We start from the raw sequence: 26,813 nt of genomic DNA, 5'->3' as shown, positions 1-26,813 counted from the left end.
AGGGAATCAGTGTTTCTGATTTCCAAATCAATAAATGGATTTTTACCAACCGTATTTTCAACATATCTCGTATATTGCATACGTTCTATTTGACAATGTCATTTCACTTCTGAAGTGGTTAATGTTTAAAAACATTTTTGTTTGTTTATTTGTTTGATTGTTTGATTTAAAATTACGTAGAATTAGCTTCATTAAAGTATTACATTATTTCTTTCTTTATAGCCCACAGAAACTACTGAGAACTCCATGCAAGAGTAGTCCAGTAACATCACCGGCTAAGTCCCCTGCATACCAAAGGTTTCATTCATTGATTTCCCCATCCAAACCTTCAACTCTTCCTTTACCATACAAGTTCAAGTACCTGGCAGATGTGTTCCGATGTTTGGACACTGTAGTCTCTATGATATACAATCGCAAGGAAGTTGTCACATTTAATAAGGTGAAACCTGGAGTGCAAGAACTAATGAGAAGGTAAGTACTTCAAAAATTTTCTTATTCTGTAGTATGTATCAATTCTTGCGTAAAGTTTTGCCTGATTTATCGCTGTTTTGATTGCAGTCATAAGAAAGTTCTATGTAATTTTATTAATTGTTGAAGGACGACCTTTCCATTGTCTCAGTCACATTAACTTGTATAACCTCAAAAACATGAAGGAATAAAATTTTTGGTACTGTACATATATACAGATTATCAAAATAAGGGAAACATCTGAAGGAAATACAAATTAACTGCTCAATATGGCGTGGGACCGTCAATAGCCTTGCACTACAGTTAATTTGTCGTGGAAAGAGGCATATAAGTTGTGAATAGTTTTCAGACGAATATCGCACCATTCTTCATGCGGGACATCACTCATTTGCGTTCTTTAGAATAGAGAATATCTGCAGCAGAACTAACCACAAGTGTTCAATACTATTTAGATATGGGAATTGAGCAAGCCGGAGGAGGTATTATATGTCCCGATGTTCACGGAACCACTCTTCAGCAGTCCAACAGTCTGGCTCATCGCCACCTTGGTTGCATCATTGACCGGAAATATCATCTGAACTTTAGGATGCATATAGTCACTAAAATGTCCACAATCACTGGTAGTAATGCATCCTGTGAGCGTAAGCACTGCACCCACGAAATCTCTCTCTCTCTCTCTCTCTCTCTCTCTCTCTCTCTCTCTCTCTCTCTGTATATATATTGGTTGTGAGATTTTTTATTACAGAATTATTTTATATACTATTACCGTGCACATGAACAGAACAAAACTGGTTTTTAAAAATTATAATTAATTTCAACCTGTTTGTGAATCGCGGACATCCTTGTTGAGGAGTTCGTGCCAATTAGTGGCTTTACAGACGTTAGCTTGTAAATTTGCATATCTTAGGACTGGGTTGTTCAAAAACATTGCAACAAATACTCTTTTTCTTCAGTATTTTCTCCTGTCGCTTCTGCATGGAAAGGTTTAATTGAAACCTAATAGGTGAAAGTTACTCCTTTAGGATCAAAAGCTAACGAATTCTAATTTCAGATCTTAGGGTTTCAATGAAGGGCTAAAATATCAAAGTTGATCTATTTTATTATGAGTACATGTGATACTATACTCACTATAGCTAGAGTAACAACACTGATGTGCTTCTTACAATTGTTACGATTTTTTTTTTTTTTTTTTTTTAATTTTTAAATTCTGTAATTTTTGTAAAGTTTGAAGTATGATAACTTTGGTTGAACATGGATCTCTTTTTAACAGTATACATTTATATAAGAGAAAACTATTGGAAAAAATTCAACTTCGATATTTGTCTGAGAACATAGTTATGAATTTTCAAAAATTGAAAAAGACTAACTTGCACACTAGATACATGTTAATTGCTGATATCTATCTATCTATCTATCTATCTATCTATATATATATATATATATAGATAGATAGGTAGATAGATAGATATAGATATAGGGTGTGTCAAAACAACACCGACGATTGGGAGGTGATTCCTGACACCAAAATAAGACGAAAAATATAGACCAACCTGGGTGCACAAATGCCTCCTTTCGGAGTTATAGGCTGCCGAAAACATGAAAAAATGAACTTTAAAGGTCCATAGGTCCAATACTATGGGACCTACCGTAGTCGGGTCAAGACCACTTAGGAACTAATATGCGCGCTATACAAAAATACATGTTTCAGAATCCTAAGGTACTTATACAACAATTTTTATGGTTGGAGTTTGGTTACGGGCATATAATGTAAGGTACTCACCAACTACCTCTACAAAAATTGTTGCGAAAGTACCTCAGCATTCTGAAACATGGATATTTGGGTAGCCCACATATTAGTTCCTAAGTGAAGTCTTGACCCGAACACGGTAGATGCCATAGTATTGAAGATATGGACCTTTAAAGTTCATATTTTCATGTTTTCCGCAGCCTATAAATCCGAAAGGAAGCATTTGTGCATCCAGGTTGGTCTATACTTTTCGTCTAATCTTGGTGTCAGGAATCACCTCCCAAACGTTGTTGGTGTTGTTTCGAAACAACATATATATATAAATATATATATATATATATATATATATATATATATATATATATATATATATATATAGAGAGAGAGAGAGAGAGAGAGAGAGATCAAGAACCCTCCTTAAATAAGGTGAAATCCATTACTCATCAGTAAAAAAGAAACAATGATAATAAATATAGTACGAGGGTGGGTTGATAAGTTCTGTCTCACCAAGAAAACAAGTAGATAGGAAGCGAAGCTTAGTGTTTTTATTCAACATATTCCCCTTGTAGTGCAGTGCACAACAGTATATATATATCGCTGCTGCAGTGCTTGCAGGCCAAGACATATAGAAGTCGGATGAATGCTCTGTTTGAGAAATGACGCCATCGGCACCATTGAAATGCTTTCCCTTTAAAAGCATTTTCAATTTAGGAAAAAGATAAAAGTGATGGAGCCAATCAGGCGAATAAGATGGATGTTACTGTATTAGAAACCATAGGTCCTCCAATTTTTGCAGTGTCAGACGTGCCTTGTGTGAGAGCACATTATCCTGGAGGAAGATTACCCCCTTTTGACAGCTTTCGACGTCTCTTCTCCTTTAGTGCTGCTTTCAGTTTGTTCAGAAGAGATATATAATAAGTTGCATTGCTAGTTTCACCCGATTTCAGATAATCCAGCAATAGAATTCCTTCACAATCCCAGAAGACCGTAGCAAGGACCTTAGCAGAGGAGTGCTGTGTTCTAGCCTTCTTCGGACGGGGAAAACCGCCGTGGCGCCATTCCGCCGATTGCTGTTTCGCCATGGGATCGTAAAAATATAACCAGGTTTCGTCCACTGTCACCAGCCGTTGCAAAAAATTGACCTTATCTGCTTGAAATTGGGACAGAACTGCCTTACTTGCCTCCACCCGTTGACGCTTTGATCTGCGTTCAAAAGTTTCGGAATCCGTTTTACCGCGACCTTCCTCATACCCAAGTCTTCATGGATAACTTTCCACACCCGTTCATGACTAATAACCAATGTGTCCTCTATCTATTTGAGCGGGATTCGGCGATTGTCGAGAATCATCCGGTGAGTGGCATCAATCATCTCGGGAGAGGTTACTGAAAATGGTCTGCCACACCTTGCAGACTAAATTGCCCACGTTTGAAGTTCGCTGCCCATTTCTTCACAGTGGCATATGATGGTGCCTTGTTCCCCAATGTCGTGACAAGGTCGTTGTGGATCTCCTTCGGTGAGAGTCTCTTCAGGAAGAGGTACTTGATGAATGCGCGGTGTTCAGATTTACTACTTTCTGGGACGTGAGCTGACATCCTCACTTTGGACCTGAAAAAAAAAATTAAAATTGGTTTAGTCAGACCAAATTTTGCACAGTAGCTTCACAAATTATAAGCCTCATAAACGTATATAACTTTTATATCTATTTTTAACCTGAGAACTTATCAACCTACCCTCGTATTTACCTAATAATCGTAGTTACAAGTTGAGAAAAGCTTAAGTTTGACATTTTTTCTCTAATCTGAATGACTGTTAAAACGAGAATGCTTATCTCTTCAGAGACGTTTCGTGGAATGCTATGTGATCAATCTGTTGCTGTTGTAAGAGGAGATAGTTTTCTTATAATATTTTAAATAAGTACCCACATACGATCCCCAGCAGACTTCTTTAATGACGTTCTAGATACTGTAGAATGGTAAATTCATATCATTGTTCTTCAAAACAGAATTGTACCAACTGTCAGTCACCACTGTCCATCATAGATATATACCTTTGTGTTATTTTAAAGGGCTTGCAACGAGCCATAGATTTGGCTATTCCTGCCTTCATTTCATCATTCTATGATATCCGATGTTTAATAGAATCACTTCAACAGGATATAAGCCTCCATATCGATTCTGAAGTTAAAGATTGCTCGCCCACTTGGTCATTACTAGTTGACTCTGAATTACCTGAATTTAGTACCAGAGCGAAGCAATCTACGTGGGAAGAACCTATTTTCAAATCACATTTCTCCTTCTTACTACAGTCTTCGGACAGTCGAGAAGATAAGGCTAGACTAATTTTTGCATCATCCATAGAAGCAGGAGCTTGGCTTAAAGATTTATCTTCGTCCCCTCTAGGCCTTCATCTTAGTAATGAGAGTTTTCGAATAGCAGTTGCAGTACGGTTGGGAGCAAATATTTGTGAACCTCATAAATGTCAGGCATGTAAGAATTCAGAAGGTGAAAAGGAACTGCATGGACTCTCTTATACAAAAAGTACCGGAAGATATCCCCACCACTCAAGTGTCAATGACATTATAATGAGAGCGCTCATTTCAGTAGGTATACCGGCAATAAGGGAATCAAATGGATGCAGTAGAACAAATGGTAAAAGACCAGATGGGATTACCTTTAGTACCGTGGAAGAGAGGCAAGTCATTGATTTGGGATTTTGGGTTTACAGACACTTTTGCTCCTTCCAACCTTCCTTTCTCCACACTCCAAGCAGGCAATGTAGCCAGTCGAAAAGAAGCAGACAAAAGAAGAAAATATAGTAACCTAACAGAGAAATACCAATTTGTAACCACTGCCATTGAATCCAGTAGATCGTGGGGAAAGAAGGTCTCAACTTTATAAAGGAAGTAGATAAACGCATCAGCCATTTATCTGGTGATGAAAGAGCAAGCACATTCCTAATTCAAAGAATAAGTATGGCAGTACAAAGAGGTAATGTAGCCTCCATATTGGGAACCATACCACCGGGCAAAGAAATGGACGAAATTTTCCTGCTTTAAAACGTCTTCCATTGTTATCTAATTTTATTTTTCTGCTAGAAATAGTTCGATTTGTGTCTGACATTTAGATTTTCTATACTATTTGGATGTTATTAGATTCTGTTTTTCCTTGTGTTTTCCCCCCTCATGCTCTTAGTCTTCATATATTCTTGTTGTTCTTTTACTTATTTACTAGTTTCCTTCACACACATTATTGTTATTTTTTAATATTGATTTCCTCGATGTATATGTCTTATCGTTGAATGTATGTAAATATATTTGTGTTAAAAAAAAGTTTGAAAAACATGTCTTGGTAAATGTCCGTTTTCAATGCTAATTAAGTTTCCTGAAACGCTATGAATTTCATTTTCTTGTTCCGTTGTGAACAGTTTTTTACATTTGTTTTTAAGTGTTTCAATATGAGTAACAATATCTTCTTGTGTGATGAAAAATAGGTAATACCTTCAATACTTTCTTTGCAGAAATAGTTTATTTTCTCTGCACTGAGAATTTGATCTCTTGTTGTTCTTTGCAAGCTGCCTTTACTGCATGCTTTGTTGTGGCTCCTATTCCATCGCAGGGATTCTTGCCATGACAAGAAAGAAAGAAAGAGAAAAAAGGCTTCTTGTCCAAATACAGTTTTATGGTTGCAAATGTTTGGATTTTTTTCTACCATTATATTGGTTGCCAGTTCCATCCGGAAAGTAAATAATCCTTTCAGCTTTCGACAAAGTCTCTTTTTTGTGATTTATGACGTAAATTTCAAATGTGTGAACAACTTTTGTGCTATGTTCTAAACAGTCATATAGGGTACAAATTGCAGAACTCAGTTCTTTACCCAAACACCGTGTGCGTGGGTTTCCTCGGGGTTCTCCCGTTTCCTCCCACCTTCTTCATTCCACCATTTTCATTCATTACTCATCATCACCGTCTCCTTTAGCCTAACCGGCATAACCGTGAGACGTAAAACTCAAAGATTTTATTTCATTTCAGTTCAGTTCTTTACCTGCTGTACTTATTCCTGATCCAATTACAACAATCAGTTTCATGTTTTCCAATGCTTTTTTGTTTCTTACTACTTTTAACAATTTATTTTATTTTTTGTGGTTGTCAATTGTATTTAATTTTCAAAGTTAACTTTTTACTTGAATGTTGTAAGCTTATTCTTAAGGTGTCAGACATTCAGCATTAGAAATAACAAATTAAAACAATGTGTTCTATGATTTAAATGGGCAAAGTATTTAGTTCAGAAATAAACGGGCAGAGGTCACAATTTTTAAACAAGCGGGACGTGCCCCTATCGAAGGAACGAATTGTAAATTGAATTATATATCATTCACAGAATAACTGACAAACTCTCGTTGTCATGGTAACGGTAGCAGCAGCAATACGTTTGTAAAGGCCGCAACAAAGTCAACTTTACAACAATGGAAATTCCTAGAATACTATGTGCATAATAATAGGATAGCTTCTCAGAGGCAGGCACGTAGCCAGGATTTCGCAATAGGGGGGGTCCGTGACGAAATACTGTGGTAATCACACCAGGAGTTCGATCATTCTAAACTATTTTACTGGTAACATACATTCGTTAGTTTAGCCAGGATTTCGTAATGGAAGGGGGGGGGGGGAGTACGTGACATGAAATACTGCGGTTACAACACCAGGGGATCGATCAAACTAAACTATTTTACTGACAACATATACATAATGGTTTGTTAGGACAATAAAATGAGGATATGTTAGTAAGTATTTTAATTAAAATACTATGAAGAAATCTTGCGCGTAAAAGAATAGAAAAAAGTATTGAAAATGACATAGTCTTCCGAGGTCATTCGAACTCGGTTCTTCTTGTCTTCTTCTTATTTCTCTTATCTTAGTTTAATCCCGTCAAGGATAGCAACAAGATCTCTTTCGGGAGTAAAGCCATCCTATAAAATGGATTAGTGTTGCCGCGAAATTCAAAATGGTTCATATTATTGGTAATTCTGGTACTGCTTAAGTTCTACCTGAGAGGCTATCTGACCGAACCGCCTTATCGATCGTCATTTGTAGTCCATAGGGTCACTGGCGCAAATCCCGGGGGGACGAGGGGGACATGTCCCCTCCAATCTTAGAACTGGGGAGGACTTGCCCCCCAATAATCCGATTTGAAATGCGTTTTTTTTTTTGGGGGGGGGGGGAGAAATGTGGTGATTTGTGTCCGATTGCCACAAAGGAAAGTCAGATGAAATTGATGTCCCCACCCCAGAATAAGCCTCAAATCTTCCCGCCTCACAATTTTGAAGACAACTCTGCTCCCCTGATCCTCCACAGCATTGTTTTTCAACTTCACAAATATTTTGAACATCCTTTTAAAAAAATTTAGAGCTGTCTTACCCGTCCCTCCCAATGTTGAAGACAGATTTGCGCCGCTGCATAGGGTTAACATGGAGGTAGATGGAATTTGGAATGTTTCGTTACAATAATATCCAATTTCAACTTGAACCCCCCCCCCCCTTCCGTTTCCTCCACATAAAGCTCCTCGTAAGAAAGAGTAATCAAACGCTTATTGTAGCTTTATATTTTTGAGGCTGATTTATATCTTTCTCGTTTCTTTCTGTTTCATCTTTCCTTTATATTTTTCATTTCTGAATCCGAAGGGGGGGGGGGTCCGGACCCCCCGGACCCACTCCTTGGCTACGTGCCTGTCAGAGGTGATCCTACAGAATCATTGTAACTGACTATCTCCCCTTGCCATGATAACGATAGCAACAACAATACATTTAAAGGCCTCAACACAATCAACGTTGCCAACAATGGAAATTGCCAGAAATTCCCATGTTCATAATAATACGATACTCAGCGGTGAGCCTACATTTCCACCACTCCAAATTTCGTATCACAGACAGACATGAATGCCAAACATTTGAAGGGGCTCATTTTTTATAATTCACTCCTTAAAAACAGTTTTATGCTGCCAATGTATTATATATGTAATAGTATATAAAAAATTAAGAAGGATCAGGTAACCCTAATTGGATCACTTCATATAAGTTGACCCCAACGCGGTGTTTCACAGTAAGGAAGAAACAGTTCGGACTGTAAGCTTTCTTTGGATGTTCGCCATTCATAAGCATGGTTTAAGAAATGCCTAACTCAGGTACCGCTGTGTATTTCTTATCTATGCACTGAGTAACATCAATATTTCGATCCTCACGGGGATCATCCGAATCAGTTCACTTTTTCGCTGGAAACCCTTGGAATACAGTGGAGTCTTAATTTTCTTTCTAGGAGGAGTGCATCGGTGAATTGGTGCCGGAAAAAAAAAATTGAAATGTTGATGTTACTTAGTGCACAGACAAGAAAAGCAGCAGTACAAAAACAAGTTCATTATTTCTTACATAATATGTACCCCAGAGTTTCCATCAGTAATAAACACAGTCTGTTGGGAACAAGGTGAAAGACGACTCATCAGACCGTACTACGCGTTTCCAGTAGTCATTGTTGGTCCAATTAGCGTGTTCTCGATACCACTTTGTGTTCTAAAGCGTTGTTGCGGTTTGAATAATAGTTCAGACCGACCGTGGATGCATGGGTGCTTACATGTAGATTTTACGGTGGCACAGGATGCGCCCATGAGAATTTTGGGGGGAGAAGAAATGTTTTTGGAAGAGAGGGTAGAATTTGAGTTACAGAACGGAAATCTGAGGGAGAGTGTTAACTTTGGAGGTTTCAGCTCAAAATCGTGAAATTTTGGAGGTTTGAGCTCAAGATCTTGAAAGGGATAAACACACGTATCGTGGATGTTCAGGTTATGCAGTTCGTATCAAACGGATTGTTGCAATAAGTTTTTTCAGGTGCCGATTGAGTTCCTCAGTCAGTTTTGTACCATCCGCTCTACGGTCCTTGGTAACAGTCTTCTTCAATGTTCGGATATCGCCGTCATTGAGACTTGCGTCCCGTTCAACATTACTTTTCGTCGATGTTTTTTAGGCCGTCATCACCTGGAATTACTGCTAATCGCGATACAGCCAACATGCTGGCTACCTCAAATATTCTTGCGCCGTCTTCAGATGTCCCATTTTGTATTACCACCTTCTGTCTGCTTCAACATAAACCTCCGTTCTATCCCGCTTCACATATAAACGATCAACTAACGCATCGTACGTGCTGGAAACTACAAGTGTTCCCATTATTTTGATAATCTGTTCATATATATATAATTTATGGACTGATATGCGATATATTGAATTACTTGCGAGAAAATATTAAACCATAATTAGTAAAAGTGTACACTCTGAATTTTTTCGTTGAAAAGCTTATCTGATATGGAGGGAAAGAAGTAGGGAGAAAAGAAAAAAATATGGAGCATAGATGAGCACCATCATTGTCGTAACTTGTGGGAGAAACTGCTCTTCCATTTAAGCTTCCCGCCATTTGAGGAGGGCACAATTCAAGTTAACATTTTCATACTCCATATAATACGTTATGAACATGAATTTATAAAAGAAGCTTGGAATAGATTCAACCCTATCGCTTCTCAAGAAAAAATTTCTTAACACAAAAATTAGATATAGGCCCGTTTTAATAAAATGTCTAATATTAGGGCCCCCAGAAATAATATATAATTCTTAAAACTACTTTAAGTTGTGTCAAATAATGTCCCGTCAATTGAAGTAGTAAAGCATGCAATGGACCAACCATATCATTCCCAAAAGAACTGGAAAATTCAAGGTGCTGCTTCTGTCCCATCATCTAAACAAAATACGTTCTCTAAGGTAATAAATGTATCCATCTTACAATCGAATGTTTAAAGATGTTTTGTTATGTACGAGGGTCATTTCAAAAGTTGTGCACACTGAAAGATATTATGGAAGTGAATAATTTACTATACAAAATACCTTTACATGCCTTCAATATAATCTCTATTCTTTGCTTAAGACAGCTTCCCAAGTTTTGGTAAATTCTGTATTCCGGATAGGGCATCTTCATTGTTGAGCTATCTGATCACTCGGGTCACCTCACTGGAAGATAATTCAGTTGTATTGAAACGTTTTCCACGGAGTGGTCCCTTCAGTTTGGGAAACAAATCAGTCTGGTGGGCTCAAATCAGGGCTATATGTGGTGGGTGGGGAAGTTTTTGCTATCCATACGTGTCTGTTTCCCTCACTCGTAGGGCAGTATGCGTTCTTGCATTATTGTGCAAAATGAGAAGAAGCTGCAAGTGTCCGTGGCCTTCTTGACGAATTTTCGGACGCAAAACATTTTGCAGAAACAGCTTGTAGTATTCACCTGTTACCGACATCCCCTGTGGCACTCTAGCTATCATTCATGTCATAGCGAAGATCGTTATGAGTTTAACCTTTGATTGTTGGCAGCGGAATCTCTTCGGGCGTGGAGAGTCGGAAATTTTCCATTATTGTGACGACTAAGACTTCAGTTCTAATTCAAAATCTTGTATCCAGGTTTCATCAATTGCAACAATTCTTCGTAGAAACTGATGTCCTTCTGTTCGGTAACGTTAAAGTAGAGATGCAAAAAAGCCGGCTTTTTTGAATCGATGGTTTTTTGCACGTAAAAAGCCGGCTTTTTTGAAAAAAAAACGAGAATTTTGGAAATTTTGGCTTTTTTCCATTTTCATGATTTTTCTGTTTAAATAGCTTTCTTATAGTATACTTTAAAGTTAAATAAGATTCCATAACCTAAATGCCATATTTCGCTCTGAAATTCACCATCATGATGGATGGAGCACATGGTTTATGAATTAAAGTAAACCTAAAGTACGTAGTATTTGAGGGCAATTTTAGAAGTTATTTAACTTTATTTTAACTTCTGAATTATCGACATTTTTTTCTTCTCTAGATCATTTCTTTTTAGTCATCCGTGTTTCACTTCTTAGAGCTTAGTACTCTAGCTTCTAGCACATAATTAAACTTATGTTTTTCAGTATATCCATCAGAGCGTACTTTTCTCAATATATGTGTCAGAGCTTACTTCCACAATTCCGTTATACTGTAGCTGTGCAATGATTTAACAATAATCTTCCGGATGCAACCTTGAATACCATTTGATAGAAATAATCAGTATCGGATTTAGAAAAATATTTGGGAGGAGTTTTTCTGAATAATGTTTGTTTTTTCTAAATATTCCTAACTTTTATTTAAGAGGTGCTTAAGTTTATGAGTACAGGCATAACAAATATTTCGTTACGTTTGTATATTCAGCTATAAGCTTCCAGATATACCCTTGAAGACCATTTTATACTGATAATCAGTGGCGGATTTAGAAAAGTATTTTGGGAGGGGCTTTTCTTATTAATGCTTAGTTTTTCTAAAAATTCCTAATGTTTTGAGGACAGCTTGAAGTTTATGAGTAAAGGCAAAACTAATATTTAGTTTGTTTTAGAAATTCCGTAATTTCGGGGTAGCGGCGTCAATCCGAAAGACATCCCCACCCTAACCTTCTTCACAAATCCATCACTGCTGGTAATTAGTAATAACAAAGATTTAAAAACGAGTAGAAAAGAAGTCGGCCAGGACTCTCAGTACACGCACTATCTCTACATTCACAGATGGAATTACGAAAACCTTTTGTCAAAATGGTCGAATGCGGGGTTGAATCCCGGACTTCACGATAGAAGCGCGAAAGCTAACCACTCACTCATGTTGTGTACTTAAATGTATTCTCTCTCTCTCTTTCTCTATGGCCACAAAAGCTCTCCATTGACTTCTGTCCTTATCCAATTCAATCCAGTTTCTACTCTGTATTCCTATTTCTGCTAGATCCATCTTAATATTGTCCTCCCATCTGGGCCTAGGTTTCCTAATGGACGTTTCCCGATTGGGTTTCCAGTTAAAACTTTGAAAGCGTTCCTACTTTCTTCCATTCTGGCTACATGACCTGCCCACCTGAGCCTCTTAGACTTGATATGACTAACGATGTTTGATAAACCGTATAAATTATGTAGTTCCTCCTTATGAAGTTTCCGCCATTCCCCATTCCCGTTCCTCTTGGGTCCAAATATTCGTCTCAGAATTTTATTCTCAAATAATTTCAGTCTGCGTTCTTCCCTCAGCGTAAGCGACCATGTTTCACAACCATAAAGCATAACAGGCATGATTATCATTTTATATATTTTAAGCTTTAAATTCCTTGACAGAATTCGCGACGACAAAATATTTTGAACTGAATAATAACAAGGATTTCCTGATTCCAGTCGACATTTAATTTCTTTGTGGATATGATTTTGGTCTGGTAATACTGATCCAAGATATTTGAAAGTATCCACTGTGTCGAAAGTATTGACATTTTTAAGCATTCATAATTTTCCGTATTACGATTCTTGTGAAATTCCTTGTAATTAGATTTCTCTGCATTTACTCTTGTCCCTGCAGGCGTTTAGTAAGGCCTCTGCAGTTCTTTCGATTGTTCTGTCAGATTTACATCATCAGCATATTCCGTAACCTGGTGAATACCATTCAACTCTAGGCTCTGGTTCCTATCTTTGATTTTTCTTATAGCGTACTCCGGAACAAAGCTGAATAATAACGGCGATAACGCATATCGTTGTTTCAGGTCAATCTTGACGTGGAAGCTCGCATTTTTCTACTCGGACTTTACTCTGGGATTCATGTAAACACTTAATAAATCTAGATTTTCGGTATTCCAAATTCTGTAAGAATGTTGTACGATGTTTCCCTCCTAACCGAGTTGTAAGTCTTTCTAAAATCAATAAACAGTTGATGTACTGGGTAATATATTCCCATTTCTTTTCCAGTATTTGTCGAATGGTAAATATCTGGTCGATTTCGACTAAATCCACACTGATAATCTCCAATAATTTCATCTGTATATGGGGTCAGTCTTATTAATAGAATGTTAAGAGAAATGCCTTGATAATTATTACAATCAATTTTGTCGTCTTTCTTGTGAATTGGAACAGTGATTGATTCTTCCACTCTTTTTAAATGTATTCCATAGTTTTTTTAAAGTTTCTTAACGATATGTTGAATTTTCTTGTTAAAAATTCAGAAACCTTTAGGACTGGGTAAACCGTGATGGTGGTTATATATTCTACAGCCTAGGAAACTATATGCTCAGATGAATCGTCTATTACGTATATAATCCATGAACAGAAAATTCGATACTTTCCCGATTCTGAACAACCTTAAAGAACAGTCAGTGCATTACAGAATTTGGAGCTTTACTGATTTTGCAGATCTGAAGCACCTGATAGGTGATAACAGATTATTACGTATGTGATCAATCAGTGAAAAAATTGTTCGAAATATTCATACAATGTATATGAAAGTTAAAACTTAACTGTAAAATTTCAAGAATGTTCAGAACCACCCGAAACGAAGCTCTTGATGTGCAGATTTCTCTCAAGTTTTTCTTTATTTTGCTTCAAAAAGAATCTGTGATAGTTTGAAGTGAAAATACTACATACAATTTTGCTAGTTATTTGTGTATCATTTTTAAAGTACTTATTGTATACAAGAGGCTAAAATATTATTACGTATATTGGTTAATCCTTTGGAATTCATAATGTAAATATGTTAAGAATTTTAAAAATTCTTCTAGGTTTCATATTATTATCTGCATTAACCACTAATTAAATGAGTTTTTTGGTTGTAGAGAAGCGAAACAAAGTCTGTTTTATCAGTTTAAACCAAAATTTTCAAAAAAGCCCAAAATTTCCCAAGCAAAAAAGCGAAGCAGATAAAACCAAGCTTTTTTTTTTTAAAAAAAAGCTATTTTTTTCGAGCCCTTGCATCTCTACGTTGAAGTAATTGTGCGATTTTTTTTTTTTTTTTGTGACATGCTTTCTGCTCTTCACTCAGATCATGTGGAACTCATCTGACAGCGATTTTTCTCATTAACTTTTCAGTAATGATTCTGTAAACTGAAGTGGCAGACATTTCTGGCCTCATATGCAATTTCCTCATGTTTTTGTCGATTCTCTTTCAAAATACCATTCACAACAATCTCAGGGGTGTAGTCTGTTGCAGTTGATGGTCTTCTACTTCTTGGGTTGTCCGCAGTGCTTGCACGACCTTCACGGAAACGACGTGACCATCGAGATACAGCGCTGTGATCCACTACGCTATTTCCACAAACCTCGCAAAGTATTGTAAATTTCAGTTGGATTCTTTCCACGTAGAGTTTCGATTTTGATATAGGAACGCTGGTCACTACGTGTAATCCGACCTGAGTCAGGTTAATCTTCCATTTTAACACTGAATTTCTCACAACACAGCCACATGAACCAGCAAACACAGACCCAACTGTCTAATCCAAACTCTTACTCAGAACTGACATAAAATTGAACTTGATCACACTATTCAACCGGTTGGGCGTGCGCTGTGTGCAAGACTTTTGAAACGACTCTCGTATTTCACATGCCTGTTTCTGTTTACTACCTGATGTACTTTTTTAATGCACCAGACTGCCAGGAAGTTAACGAAATTGTTAAATACCAATTGTCTCACAATGCAGGATCAACATTGAACTTTCTATATCTTAGCACAAAGTCGAAACTTGGACTATAGCAACAAAGATATTTCGCTTGGGAGTGAATTATCTATACAAAATATTGCTGAAAGCTTTGTAGTTTGTTGGGGCTCGGGAAACAAGCAAGAAACAGAAAACTAGAGCAATACCAGATAAGCAAGAGACTTCATGTAGATTTCTTACCAATCGGTTTTGTGTGCACTTTCCGACATTTAATAAAATGTTATCCATGCTGAAATAAAAGGTAGTTTTGAATTCATAATGTCTTGTCTTTCAGGAACTTTACTGAACATCTATTGGGACAAATAAAGAAGGTGTTTCCGTCGGCGTTTTTCTTTCGACAGGAAAAGCTTAAAAGCTTTGGTGGTGCACGAGGAGAGCAATACGATCTTGTAATCGTGCCCAACTTAAATTATAAACGAGATAGTAAGTATAGAAAGTTGCCGGATGTTAGAAACAGATATATATTAGTTTTATTTTACAAGTTTGAGCTGTTGCTAAATCCATGCTTATTTCCTTTAGATTTGAGAGTTGGGAAAGGCATATATTCTTGTAAGCTAACGCACCATGTTGGAAACTAAAGTTTAGTGTTATTTCTAATAAAAGTGCGTATCCCATAACTTAATAGTGGTAGAGACTTGTACGAGGGTGATTCAGAAGGTAATGCCTCCAAGGTGATACCTTCATTTATGTTTGACAGCACCAATACAGGAATCATTAGAAAGCTTGTAATGTCAACTACAAATGGTGGTATTATTTTTCAACGTAGTCCCCATTACGGTCAACACACTTGCACCAACGCGAAACAAGGTTTTTCATGTCGTTGGCGAAGAATGCGTTGGTTGCTGGCGACACCATTGTCGACTTGCTGCTTCCACCTCCGCTTCACAACTGTAGTGTTGGCCCTTAAGGTGATCCTTAAGTTTGGGAAAGGGCCAAAAATCGTAGGGCTCAAGATCCGGACTATAGGCAGGATGAGGCAGAGAATTAACACTGCCAGCGGATGGGACACATTTGAATTTTTGGCGGAGGAAAGGACGTGTGACGGTACTCCGTCAACTGATGCTTCGTTTCCTGGTTGTAATGGTGTATCCACTAGTTGCCGGCGGCTATCAATATTCCTGGGCGCACAACCTTCCGCAGTCAGAAATTCAATGACACCACGCTGTTTCAACCGGACGTCACCATTGGATGCCATGGTTTGCTGCATTACTCTGAAACGAGAAGAGATAGGAAGGCGAAACAAGTGACATTCTATAGAGGAAACATCGGTTCATTAATGATAAACATTTCAGAATGTTTGCAGTACTATTGGCCAAGTAATGGGCTTGGAGGCATTACTTTCTGAATCACCCAGGTACTAACTTACGGTAGTGTGCATACATAAGTGATTAATTAAAAGAATTAAGTTAAACGTTATAGAAGACTTGTTCCTGGAAGTTAATTTGTAAAATCTTTGTGAGTGAGCGTAAGATAGCGACTTAGAAGTAGAGACCTATAATGATAGTTGCCATGCTGTACACTCCAGGAATAGACTTCTATAGTGGCAGTTACCTTTCTGTACTCCCCGATTCGATGAATGCTAGTGATGCAATGCTAGAATTTTTGGCGGATATACGCTAAACCGTTTTCAAATATATATATATAGCCTATATTCACTCCCGCATACGTTCGTTTTCTCATAAATTTGAGGTTGATTAGACGCTGATAGTTATTAGGTAGGTATTCGCTAGGGTTACCATATGTTAGCATTTATGTGGGCATGTCCGCATTTTGAGAGTGAAAGTTTCCGTCCGCATTCATTTTCCGAAATTCACTGATTTGTGTGCATTTTCTAAACACAAGTGTCTTGTCAACACAATTTCAGGCATTCCACATGTAAAGATATGTATTTGGCTATTTGTATTCAAAGAGGGGATTGTTAAAAATAAATAATAATAATAATAATAATAATAATAATAATAATAATAAATAAAAAAAATCAGATCTACTGAAAAATACGAAGATACAAAGTCAATATGATGCTGCATAATTACTGTCACTTAATTATTTTTCTTAGATTTCATTATAGTTTAGAAGTGAACTTGACCCAGCATTCTTGTATCAAAAGTTTAGATAACGAGTTAGAGCATTTTTTATTTCAAGTGTGTCCCTGCTAGCGCCACTGTCGATGTGTATTTTCCCCTACTTCCGTCGAAAGGGGAGGAACCGGTTGCTGTGACCGAGATCCTTCAATACTTGGATGCGAACAGGATTGCCACGTTAAATTATTATGCGAGCTTTACTGTGCACTGTCTTTTTTAGTCATTCTAAGTAGCCTATGATCTTCACTCGCCAAAACCAAGCGACTGAATGACAAATTGGCAACACAGCCGATGTCATTCACTTCTTTTCTCAAAGTAAAGAAAAGGATCCTTCGTGAGAGCGGTAGGGGTGGGGCCGAAGTATGTTTCATTATTTTCCGAGGGCACATTTGAAATAGAAAGATTCTAGTTAGATGAAAGTGTGTCCGCATTTTGGAATTCACAATATGGTGTATACTCCCGTATACGCCCCATCACATCCTTGTAAATGGCTGATTGAACAGATGCTACTGTGTGGTGAATGATAAGTGTATGAAAGAGAAGCCCCTTCTGCTTGAGGAAGAGATTTACAAACAGGAGAAAGTAAAGTATCCCTGGATTCTGAAACTATTGAAGAATAAGGAAAGTCTTTGTAATCTCCTCGATACAAACGAGATTATGATCTAAACAGTAGTGACACGTCTGAGGATTTTAAAAATTAAATGAAATGTTTTAGTTTAAGGTCCAACGTCTATGCCCTTTAGGGTAAAGGAGATGGATGATTACTGAAAGTGAATGATTATGAAATTAAATTTTTGTACTCCCACCGGGAATCGAACCCGAGTGTACGTGCGCCGAAAGCACAGTCGCTAGTCACCAGATCAGCAGGAAAAACAGTCTGAGAATTGTGTTAGAGTTATTTGAACAACTCTTGACACAAGTTACTAAAATACATTTCTTAGGCATGCCGTGGGTCAGTGGCGCAACTAACGGACCCACAATGTGGGGTGGCCCACTGTAAAACCACGCTCATTTAACTTTCGCAGATTAACTTTATGATGTTAAAATCCACTATAGAGGTGTCATATTATTTCACACTTTTTCCTGAGTTTGTTCCGTAATCTTCTGATATTTTCTGGTTAAATGGCTTAAAAATTCATTTAATTTACCGCGAACAGTCTGTATAGAAATTGGAATAATAAACAGAAACTATTTGACAGTATTCAATAATTTTCTGCTGAGAGTGAATTAAAGTTTTCTTTCGTGCTTGGCAACAATGAAAACAAAATCAAGCTGGGTATAATAATTAATAATGTGTATAATTTTTATTAATATGAGCAAGAGGAAGATCTAAAGTAATAAAAAAAAGTGTTCTCTTTTTGTATCAATTTTATGTATAGTCATAAACTTAAGAATGGAGGGGGGGGGTCCAATTTTGTATTTTCCATGCATCCTTAATTACGACACTGCCATGAATTATGATACCCAACAATATGTTAAATTTATTAATAAATCTGTTGAGTGATGTAACACTTATATCTTTAAATAATTACTTGCCATTTCACGATATATGACTAAATGTAAGAACTCTCCCTCTTCCATTTGGGACAAGCCAATATCTCCCACGGGTGGTATGAAGGTAATGCTCCACAATTTCATAAATTCTGCCCCTCCTGGGAATCAGATATGGTCCGTTCGATAAGTAGATAGACACCTTACGGACTTTGCCAATGCGACTCTACGATGTATGACTAAATGTGTAAAATTTGTAGGTTGCCTGTATTAGCCGTCTACGAACATAAGTATCGTTCAATAGCGAAATGAATGATGGGTATATACGAGGGGGAGTCCGAAAATAAGTTTCTCCAGGTAACTAAGGACAGAGGTGTGGATGCAAAACCAAAAATAGCATGTGACATTAAAGATCAGACATACATTACTTTTTCACATAAGTACCATGTATATTGAGACATGTCATACCGCTCCATAAGCTTCAAAAACCCTTCTAGGTGAAATTCAGGGTTCTGCATACGGAAGAAGCGTCGAACCGCTTCTGTGACTTCAGCATTGCCTCCACAGCGCCTGCCACCGAGAATCTTGTTCAAAACCGGAAACAGATGGAAGTCACTGGATCATGTTATCCACCATCCTGACATTTCCGTCTGTAGTGGCCATGCACATCCTTCCAAGTCTCGGTGTGTCCAGCACTTGCTGCCTCCTCTCACTGAATTGGCGACACCATCTCCTCACCATTTGTTTCGACATCACATCAGACCCATAGACTTCCACGAGGCGGTTATGAATTTCTGCTTTCGTTACGCCACGTGCCCGTTTATAGCGGACAACTGCTCACACTTACTCCCTTGACCATGACGTCAAAACGCGCCTTCTCTCCATAGCTACCAGGCTCAGACCGTGAGACTCATCTCCGCGTTGCACAGGCATCGCGATAGCGCCATATGCAAGATTGCGGGCGAACGATACCTACTTGTATCTGAGTTTGTTGCGTGTACAACCGCTGTCTTGTTTCCCAAATTGCTGTTCGTTTCTTGGAGAAAACGAGAGGGGCAAAACTTTCGGACTCCCTCTCGTGTATATATAACATCACATGTTTTATTAGGTATCACAATATTCGTTGTTCTCAGTGGCTTTTTATTTTTCGTGTTACATAACTTTTTTTTTTTTTTTATTGCCATATACAATGAACAGGGTGTATAATATGTCCGGGGCCATAGAGTAATTGTTACGAGTAAGGATGTGAAAAAATAAAAAGTAGGTGGTCTTCAATCTAAAATAATACTTTTTTTTTTTTCAATCGCATCAGTCGTTTGGCTCTACAGCGGTAAGATGATCCCTGTGTTAAATAAATATTAAAAAGAAAAAAAAAAAAGACAAAGCTCCATCCATTAGAGATCGGAGTTCAAGTTCAGCCAGTCCAGCATTCTGTTTTCTGTGTTCCGCTAACATTGTACTACACACATCGATATCGTGTGAAAATTTAATCATTTTAATTGTATGTACTACAGTTCAAAGTAAATAATCAAAGACTGCAGGAATTTTACCAGAATACATGTTCTCACGTGTAGTTCCAGCAAAATATATCTAGCAGAAAACAGACAGAAAATTTATGTTACGGATAACTCAGATGGAGATAGAGATTTGAGTCTGCCAGAACAGCAGTTAGATTCTGCTTTTGTCGTAAATAAATTAATTTTCAGGCAGGCAACGTTAATTAGTGTGCTGCCAAATACAAAACTGCTCTAATTTTAAACTTCGTCATCTGTTGTGAATTCAATATTCAGTAAGTCTGGGTGTATACGAGAACTGACCAATAACTTAATTGAATCGAGCATTCGTTATTATGAAATTTCCCACGCTCTTCTGTACTTCGTGGCCGCTTTCTTTGTTGGGAATTTGATCGGGCACAAAGTGTTACAGAATGTTTGTACTGAGCTCACAGTGCTACAGAAGGTTGCACATACTCTAATTAGGATGTTTGGTCGTTGTAAATTTGTCCAAACAAAGATATCAGATATTATTATTTTGTGTGTTCGCTTTATTGGAAAAATCTATGCTCTAGTTATTGTGTACTCGTATTTGTTTGGTATGAACTCTTCTAGTAATTGAATCACTATCTCATGGATATACTAATGTCGTATAAGAAAAATATCAACTGTTATCAGTGCGTTATTGTTTGGGCAGTTGTGAAGTCACTCTAAATCAAAACTCTACATTTAAAAAACGTAAATAATTAATTCTAAACTTTCATATTTGGTCTAGGAATTAATTCGTGCGGTTGGTACGCACACATTGAAGCTGTAGTACAAACACAAAATACATAAATACCTTAAGAAAAATATTGTCCATCGCTAGCCACCACTTTCGCCCATCTGTCAGGCAATGTACGGATTCCGTGGCGAAAGAAGTCCTCATCCTTGGAAGCGATCCAGTCAGAGACCCATGTTTCGATATCTTCTGAAGAAGTAAACCGCTGTCCAATCAAATCGTTGTTCATGCAATCGAACAAGTAGTAGTCCGAAGGAGCAACGTCTGGTGAATACGGCGGGTGGGGTAAAACTTCCCATCCGACATTTTCTAAATAGGTTTTGACCGGTTTTGCGACATGTGGGCGAGCGTTATCATGTTGAACAATAAGTTTATCATGTCTGTTCTCCCATTCTGGTCGTGTTCTGGCCAGAGCTTGCTTCAAACGCATTAATTGTCGTCGATAACGTTCTCCATTCATAGTTTCACCCGGTTGCAGCAGCTCATAGTACACCACACCTTTCATATCCCACCATATGCATAGCATAACCTTTGCACAGTGAATATCTCGTTTTGGTTGTGATGGACCTGGTTCACCTGGTTTCACCCAGGCCTTTTTTCGTTTAGGGTTCTCGTAATGGATCCACTTCTCATCACCCGTAATAATTCGATGCAGAAACCCCTTTCTGCTCTGTCGTTGAAGCAGCAATTCGCAAATGGTTTTTCGTCTTTCAACGTCTCTGTCTTTCAATTCATGTGGAACCCAATGTGACATCTTTTGAATCATTCCCATGGCTTTCAAGCGTTTGGAGACTGTTGTTTGATCAACGCGTAATGCTGCTGCAAGTTGTTCCTGCGTTTGACACGAATCCTGCTCGAGCAATGCTGTCAATTCTTCGTCTTGAAATTTTTTTTGGCTGTCCAGCTCGCTCTTGGTCTGCCAAGCCGAAATCACCACTTCTAAACCGTGCAAACCACTTCTGACACGTTCGCTCAGCTAGAGCATGGTAACCATACACTTCCACCAAAATACGATGACTTTCAGTCGCACTTTTCTGCATGTTAAAGTAATGCAGCAGGACACCCCGCAAAAACACTTTATCAGGCACAAATTGCGCCATGTTCACTTAACTACAAACTGGTGTTGTTGACGCTTTAATCCACTGCCCTATACTACGAACGATACGCGATGACAGGGGTTTGCAACACATGTGTGGATACACGGAACTGTGGGACGCTCCGTTCGTTGCGCCATCTCTTGTCCACCCGCACGAATTAATTCCTAGACCAAATATAATTTGGTGCAGATTATCAATATTGGCTCCGTTTGGTTAATCCTCCTGTGAAGAGTATCTAATATTGGCGCAGTGCTCAACTTTCCTTCTTGAGAGTTACTGACATTCTTCTTTCTCTCTGTGACTGGGCTTGCTGAGCAATTTTTTCTAGAAACCCTACTTCTGGGGTCATTTGATTATTTTCGCAATATAAGAATTAAATAACATTTCTTATTCACGTTTTAATTTTTGTGCAAGACCATACCGCTAATATTACATTAGTTAAGAGTGATTCACTTCTATTTTATAAGCGAAATGGGGAAAATAAATAAATAAAACTAAATATCAAAAACTATGAATATAGAGTTAATAGAACGTTTTCTTGATTTTCAAGTTGAGAATTCTTTTGATGAAGGTCATTCCATGGAGGACAAAGAAAAGGTAGAAGACAATCACGAAACACTGATGACTCCATCCTGCCTATTGGAAAGGAAAAACATGTTTGAGTCCTTACTACTAGATATCGTCAAGGATCACCACGAGGTGAGTCAAGAAATGAAATGAAGTAAATTCTTTACTTTAATGTTCCATGCATGAGATTAATGAAAATAATTGCAAGTGAATGATGGGAAAATTGGTAGTGAGGATATGAATCTCATCCCACTTAGGAGGGAGTGGACTCTAGCTAAGTGTACAGCGCTTACCAATGGTGTATCGGGTCCCTAGTTCGATCCCCTGACAAGTAAGTTTGTGGTGGACAACATCATGTTCGTGGGTTTTCTCGCGGTACTCCCATTTCCTCCCACGTTCTCATTCCACCAAATTTTCCATCATACACTTGCTTTAATCATCCATCTCCCTTGCCCTACAGGACATAATCGTGGTGCGTTAAACTGAAAGATTTCATTTTGACACTTGAGGATCATATACCGTATTAATTCGAATGTAAGGAGCACCTTCTTGGACCAAATAGGCCTTCTTAAATCAGAATATACCTTCGATTCGCATACATTGGGTCTATTACAAACGGATATACTGCAACTGGAGTCCATCTCAGGAATCAGGAATTGATAATTGACTGGCATATTTTGCGAACATCTGACTGACAATGTCAAGGAATAACTATGGTGAATCAAAACAGTTAGTTGTAATTCCTAATGGCATGACATGAGTCCAGCTTCTATGCTTAAGCATCAAGAAATAGTTTGAAACCAAGGTACAGGAGCAGTAGAATAATGGCTTAGTGATCCAAACCTCGAGTTTGAACGCCACAGTAGAAACCAAACGCGTAATTCCGACATGTTCATCGGAAAATGTGTAAGAAATACTGGCTTTCCAATGCAGTAGACAAAAGCGAGAATGATATCGTCTGGGAAGATAGGAAAGGAAATCATGATGTGGGAAGTGACAATCTGGACGACGTTGCGGACTCACTGTTGACTCCTTTGATTTCTGAACACAGCGAGTGAAAGTGTGTGTTGGAATCAGTGGCGTCTTGGATTCTAGTAAATATGGTATTATGATTGAAGGTTAAAGCTCTGACATCAAAAGGTTGCCCATCTCTAACGTAATTACGCGAAGCTCTTAAATAATAATAATAAAAAAGTCCTCAGTTTAATAGAAAGTGTATTCCAGTTCAATAGCGTCACATATCTATAAACATAATTATATTGTCAGTCTACGATGTTACATGTACTAGACTTTAAGATGCATCAATTTAGAATTTATTATACATAAGTCTAGCTACGCACGTACATTCCTCTCAGAGGTTCTAACAAACCTAATATCCCATAGCCTTTAATGATAATTTAACAAGTAGTCTTACAAAAACCAAAAGAGATGCAAGGTGTCTATCTGTCACGAAATCAGAAAACGGTCTTGAAAGTCAAGAAAAAGTCACGAAATTTAGCGTTTGGGTCACGATTTTATTATTATTATTTATACAAACAAAAATACAGATTGAAAAAAAAATGGGGGGCACGGTGGCTCAGTGGTAGAGCGTTCACTTCCGGTGCTTGGGGTCCCTGGTTCGATCCCAGCTCACGTCGTGTGGACTTTGTGGTGGACAAACACCGTGCTCGTGGGTTTTCTCGGGGTTCTCCCACTTCATTCCTCCATTCACTCATCTCTCATCATCACCGCCTCCTTTAGCCTAACCGGCATAACCGTGGGACGTAAAACTTTCATTTTAAAGATTTCATTTCATGTTTTTGAAAAATTTTATTCTATAAAACGTCAAAATTCATCACCAAAGATGTCTATGATCGGCTTTAGACGCTACGAATCGCATGCATGAAAATTCACCTAATGGTACCCAAATTCACCCTTTTAGAATGTTACGAAATTTTATGGTTTGGTAAAGAAAAGGTCACGAAATTTTATTTTGGAATTTTAGTAGACACCCTGAGACGCCATTCTGTCCTTAAAAATAAGCTATAAAGACTTGACATTGACAATGATCAATCAGGATCATTCATACCTTCAGTTTTCTCGACAGAGGAATCACCAGGGGAGAGAACAGGATGGACTAGTGTTTTTGTGTCTTAAAGTGCACTCCTCTGCAAAAGATTCACTTTGCCAGTGATTAGATAACGATGTATCTATGAGATACAAAGCTGTAAGTGCCAGTGGTTTCGTACAAGTTTTTAATCTAGAATGAGCCATAGGAATGTGTCACGTACCTAACCATGTATCTTTAACTTCACTGTTGCCCCATATGTACGAGGCGCGTACCAAAAGTGCGTACCGCTTTGCCATAGTTCAAAAACTGAGAGTAGATCACTATGATTACACCTAAATTAACATTAGACTTTAAACTGTACAAAAAAATTAAGCGTCTGTGTTGGTTTTTAATATATTAATGTATAAAAGGAAGTTTTTTAATACTAACCTGAATGTCTTATTCAGTCTAGATGTGTCTAGTAAAGATTTTATCTACATGTTGTGAAAAAGGTATTAATATTCATTGCCAGTTGAATGGGGACACTGCGTTTGCTAACTGCACTGCATGGAAGTGAATGCGGAAATTTACGGGGAGTCAGAAGTCAACTGAAGGTCAGCCAAGGTCCGAATGTCCAATTTGTGCAACCACTTCAAAAACATTGCTCCTGTGGTCATGGAGAACATAAGGTCACCGTTCTAAGCAATTTCTATAACCTTACAAGATTCTTTCATTGCATTATGGAAAGAATTTTGCCAGACCACTTGAAGTTATCAAGGTTGATTAATCTTAGGTCCTTCGACAACTGAATGAAGGAAAGATGGTCTCCCGGGTAAGAAGCATTTTTAGAGAATAAGAACATGGAAATGGTTCCATATCCATTCTGTTTCCAAGAACTATCCTCAGTGACCTGCCGTTTTCAAACCAGAAGGATTCTTTGAGGCGGACTTTTTAGTCCAAATGTGCCCTTGGAAGTGATACTTTCCACTGTCTAAACATACCCGAGGAAAAGACTTCTCAGGCACTTTTAGCAGTGAAATAGAAAGATTGCAGTGGTGTGTGGTGGACGGAGATTATGTTGAAAAGTGACGGAAATGTCTGTAAATCGAACATGCCCTGTGTTATATGCGACCGGCACATTTTGTACACACCTCGTATATATTTCAAACGGCACCTGATGGATCTGAAGTGAATAGAGTATACTGTAATAACAAAAGATATGTGTTGTCTGAAGAGGCTATAGACAACACTTTGTCTCAGCGTGTTTGTGTGTACACCACCATTTTCTTACCAGAGTTTTTCTTTCAGGTACGGTGCGAAATTCTGCAGTACTGGGATGATCGTAGAAAATGCACATCGTACAGCTTCTTTTAAATTCGTTAATTGTGTTAACGAGTGCTGACAATCTTCTGTTTGATATGCTTCCACAATACATCGTTATACGATGACATTATCAGGATTTCTGGAAGATCAGCTCAGAGTTGCTGATAACTATAAAGATCCTGGCCAATGCATCTTTTGGGAAACACTTCATTGAGTTATTCTCTTACTTCCATCTCCTGTGGTTGCTATCGCACTAATTCTTTTGAGTGATCGTTAATCGACCAGCAGCAGCAGCTCAATTGTCTTCTCTTGTTGATAGTCGTCCTGAAAAGAATTCGTCTTTGATGCAACATGTTTCAGCAAGATTTTTCTTCCATTGCGATATCGTTTGTTACGGTGGGAGAGGCTTATTAAACCTTACAGCAAAATTCCTTTGGATGTCCTTCATTGATTCGTCCATTTCGTCCATACAGTTCGTTCCTCTACGGTGATTCATTGGTCATGATTTCCACTATCTTTAATGAAACAATAAAATACACTAAACACAAGCAATACAACACAACAGTGAGAAATACTTGTAATTAAACATACAACAGTTGTATAACTATGTGCAGTGGAGCACATACAGAGTAAGCATTTATGCATGGTGTGATCCAAAAGTCTGGGATAACTGTAATAAAAGACAGATAAATTCTGATATGAACATACATTTTTATATTTCAAAGTACATTCCTCTGTGATCGATACACTTGTTTGCATGTTCTTCCAATTTCTTCATGGCCTATAGAACACCTTCATGGCTAAACTGTTGAAGTGGGAGATCCGGGCTCAATTCCCGGCGGAAGCTTATGTGGTTCGTATCTCACGTTAAGCTGTAGGTCCACGCCTTATATAGCCTTGCTGCTGAAAGGGATGCTAACTGAAAATCAAATCTTTATGACCTGTGAAAAAAATCAAGTGTTTGGGATCCTGCGACGGCAAACAAATATTAATGAGACGATTTGTTTTAAAAAGTTAATATGTATGCCACATAGCGGCTGACATCGAAACTACATAGCCCACTGCTTTGTGTAACACGTGAAGAGGCTACAACCGTTTTCGTGCTTTAACCTGTGAGCACGGATGTGGTTTGCAAATGAATATTTTTTCGACGCAGATTTGATCCATAAAGAGTTTGTTCCTCCAGGAAAGACAGTGAATGTAGAT

At 38.0% G+C, this 26,813-nt stretch overlaps 1 protein-coding gene across 2 annotated transcripts in view; it reads left to right on the top strand.

The window, feature by feature from the left end:
* Nucleotides 1-26,813, top strand: part of dup (chromatin licensing and DNA replication factor double parked) — an 88,472-nt gene that overhangs the window by 38,954 nt on the left and 22,705 nt on the right. The window contains exons 4-6 of one of the 2 annotated variants that reach the window (XM_081746128.1): nt 223-471; nt 15,020-15,168; nt 22,260-22,387. In XM_081746128.1, the coding sequence (XP_081602254.1) occupies nt 223-471; nt 15,020-15,168; nt 22,260-22,387 (526 nt within the window). Of the gene's footprint in view, nt 1-222; nt 472-15,019; nt 15,169-22,238; nt 22,388-26,813 lie in introns of both variants that reach the window. The other variant, XM_081746127.1, reaches the window with a different exon arrangement.

This window comes from Thermobia domestica, chromosome 18 (assembly GCF_964235325.1).
Source record: "Thermobia domestica chromosome 18, izTheDome1.hap1.1, whole genome shotgun sequence".
In the NCBI taxonomy this organism is placed as follows: Eukaryota; Metazoa; Arthropoda; class Insecta; order Zygentoma; family Lepismatidae; genus Thermobia; species Thermobia domestica.
Note: the sequence above shows the minus strand (reverse complement) of the source record. Positions and strands in the feature narration are given on the sequence as shown.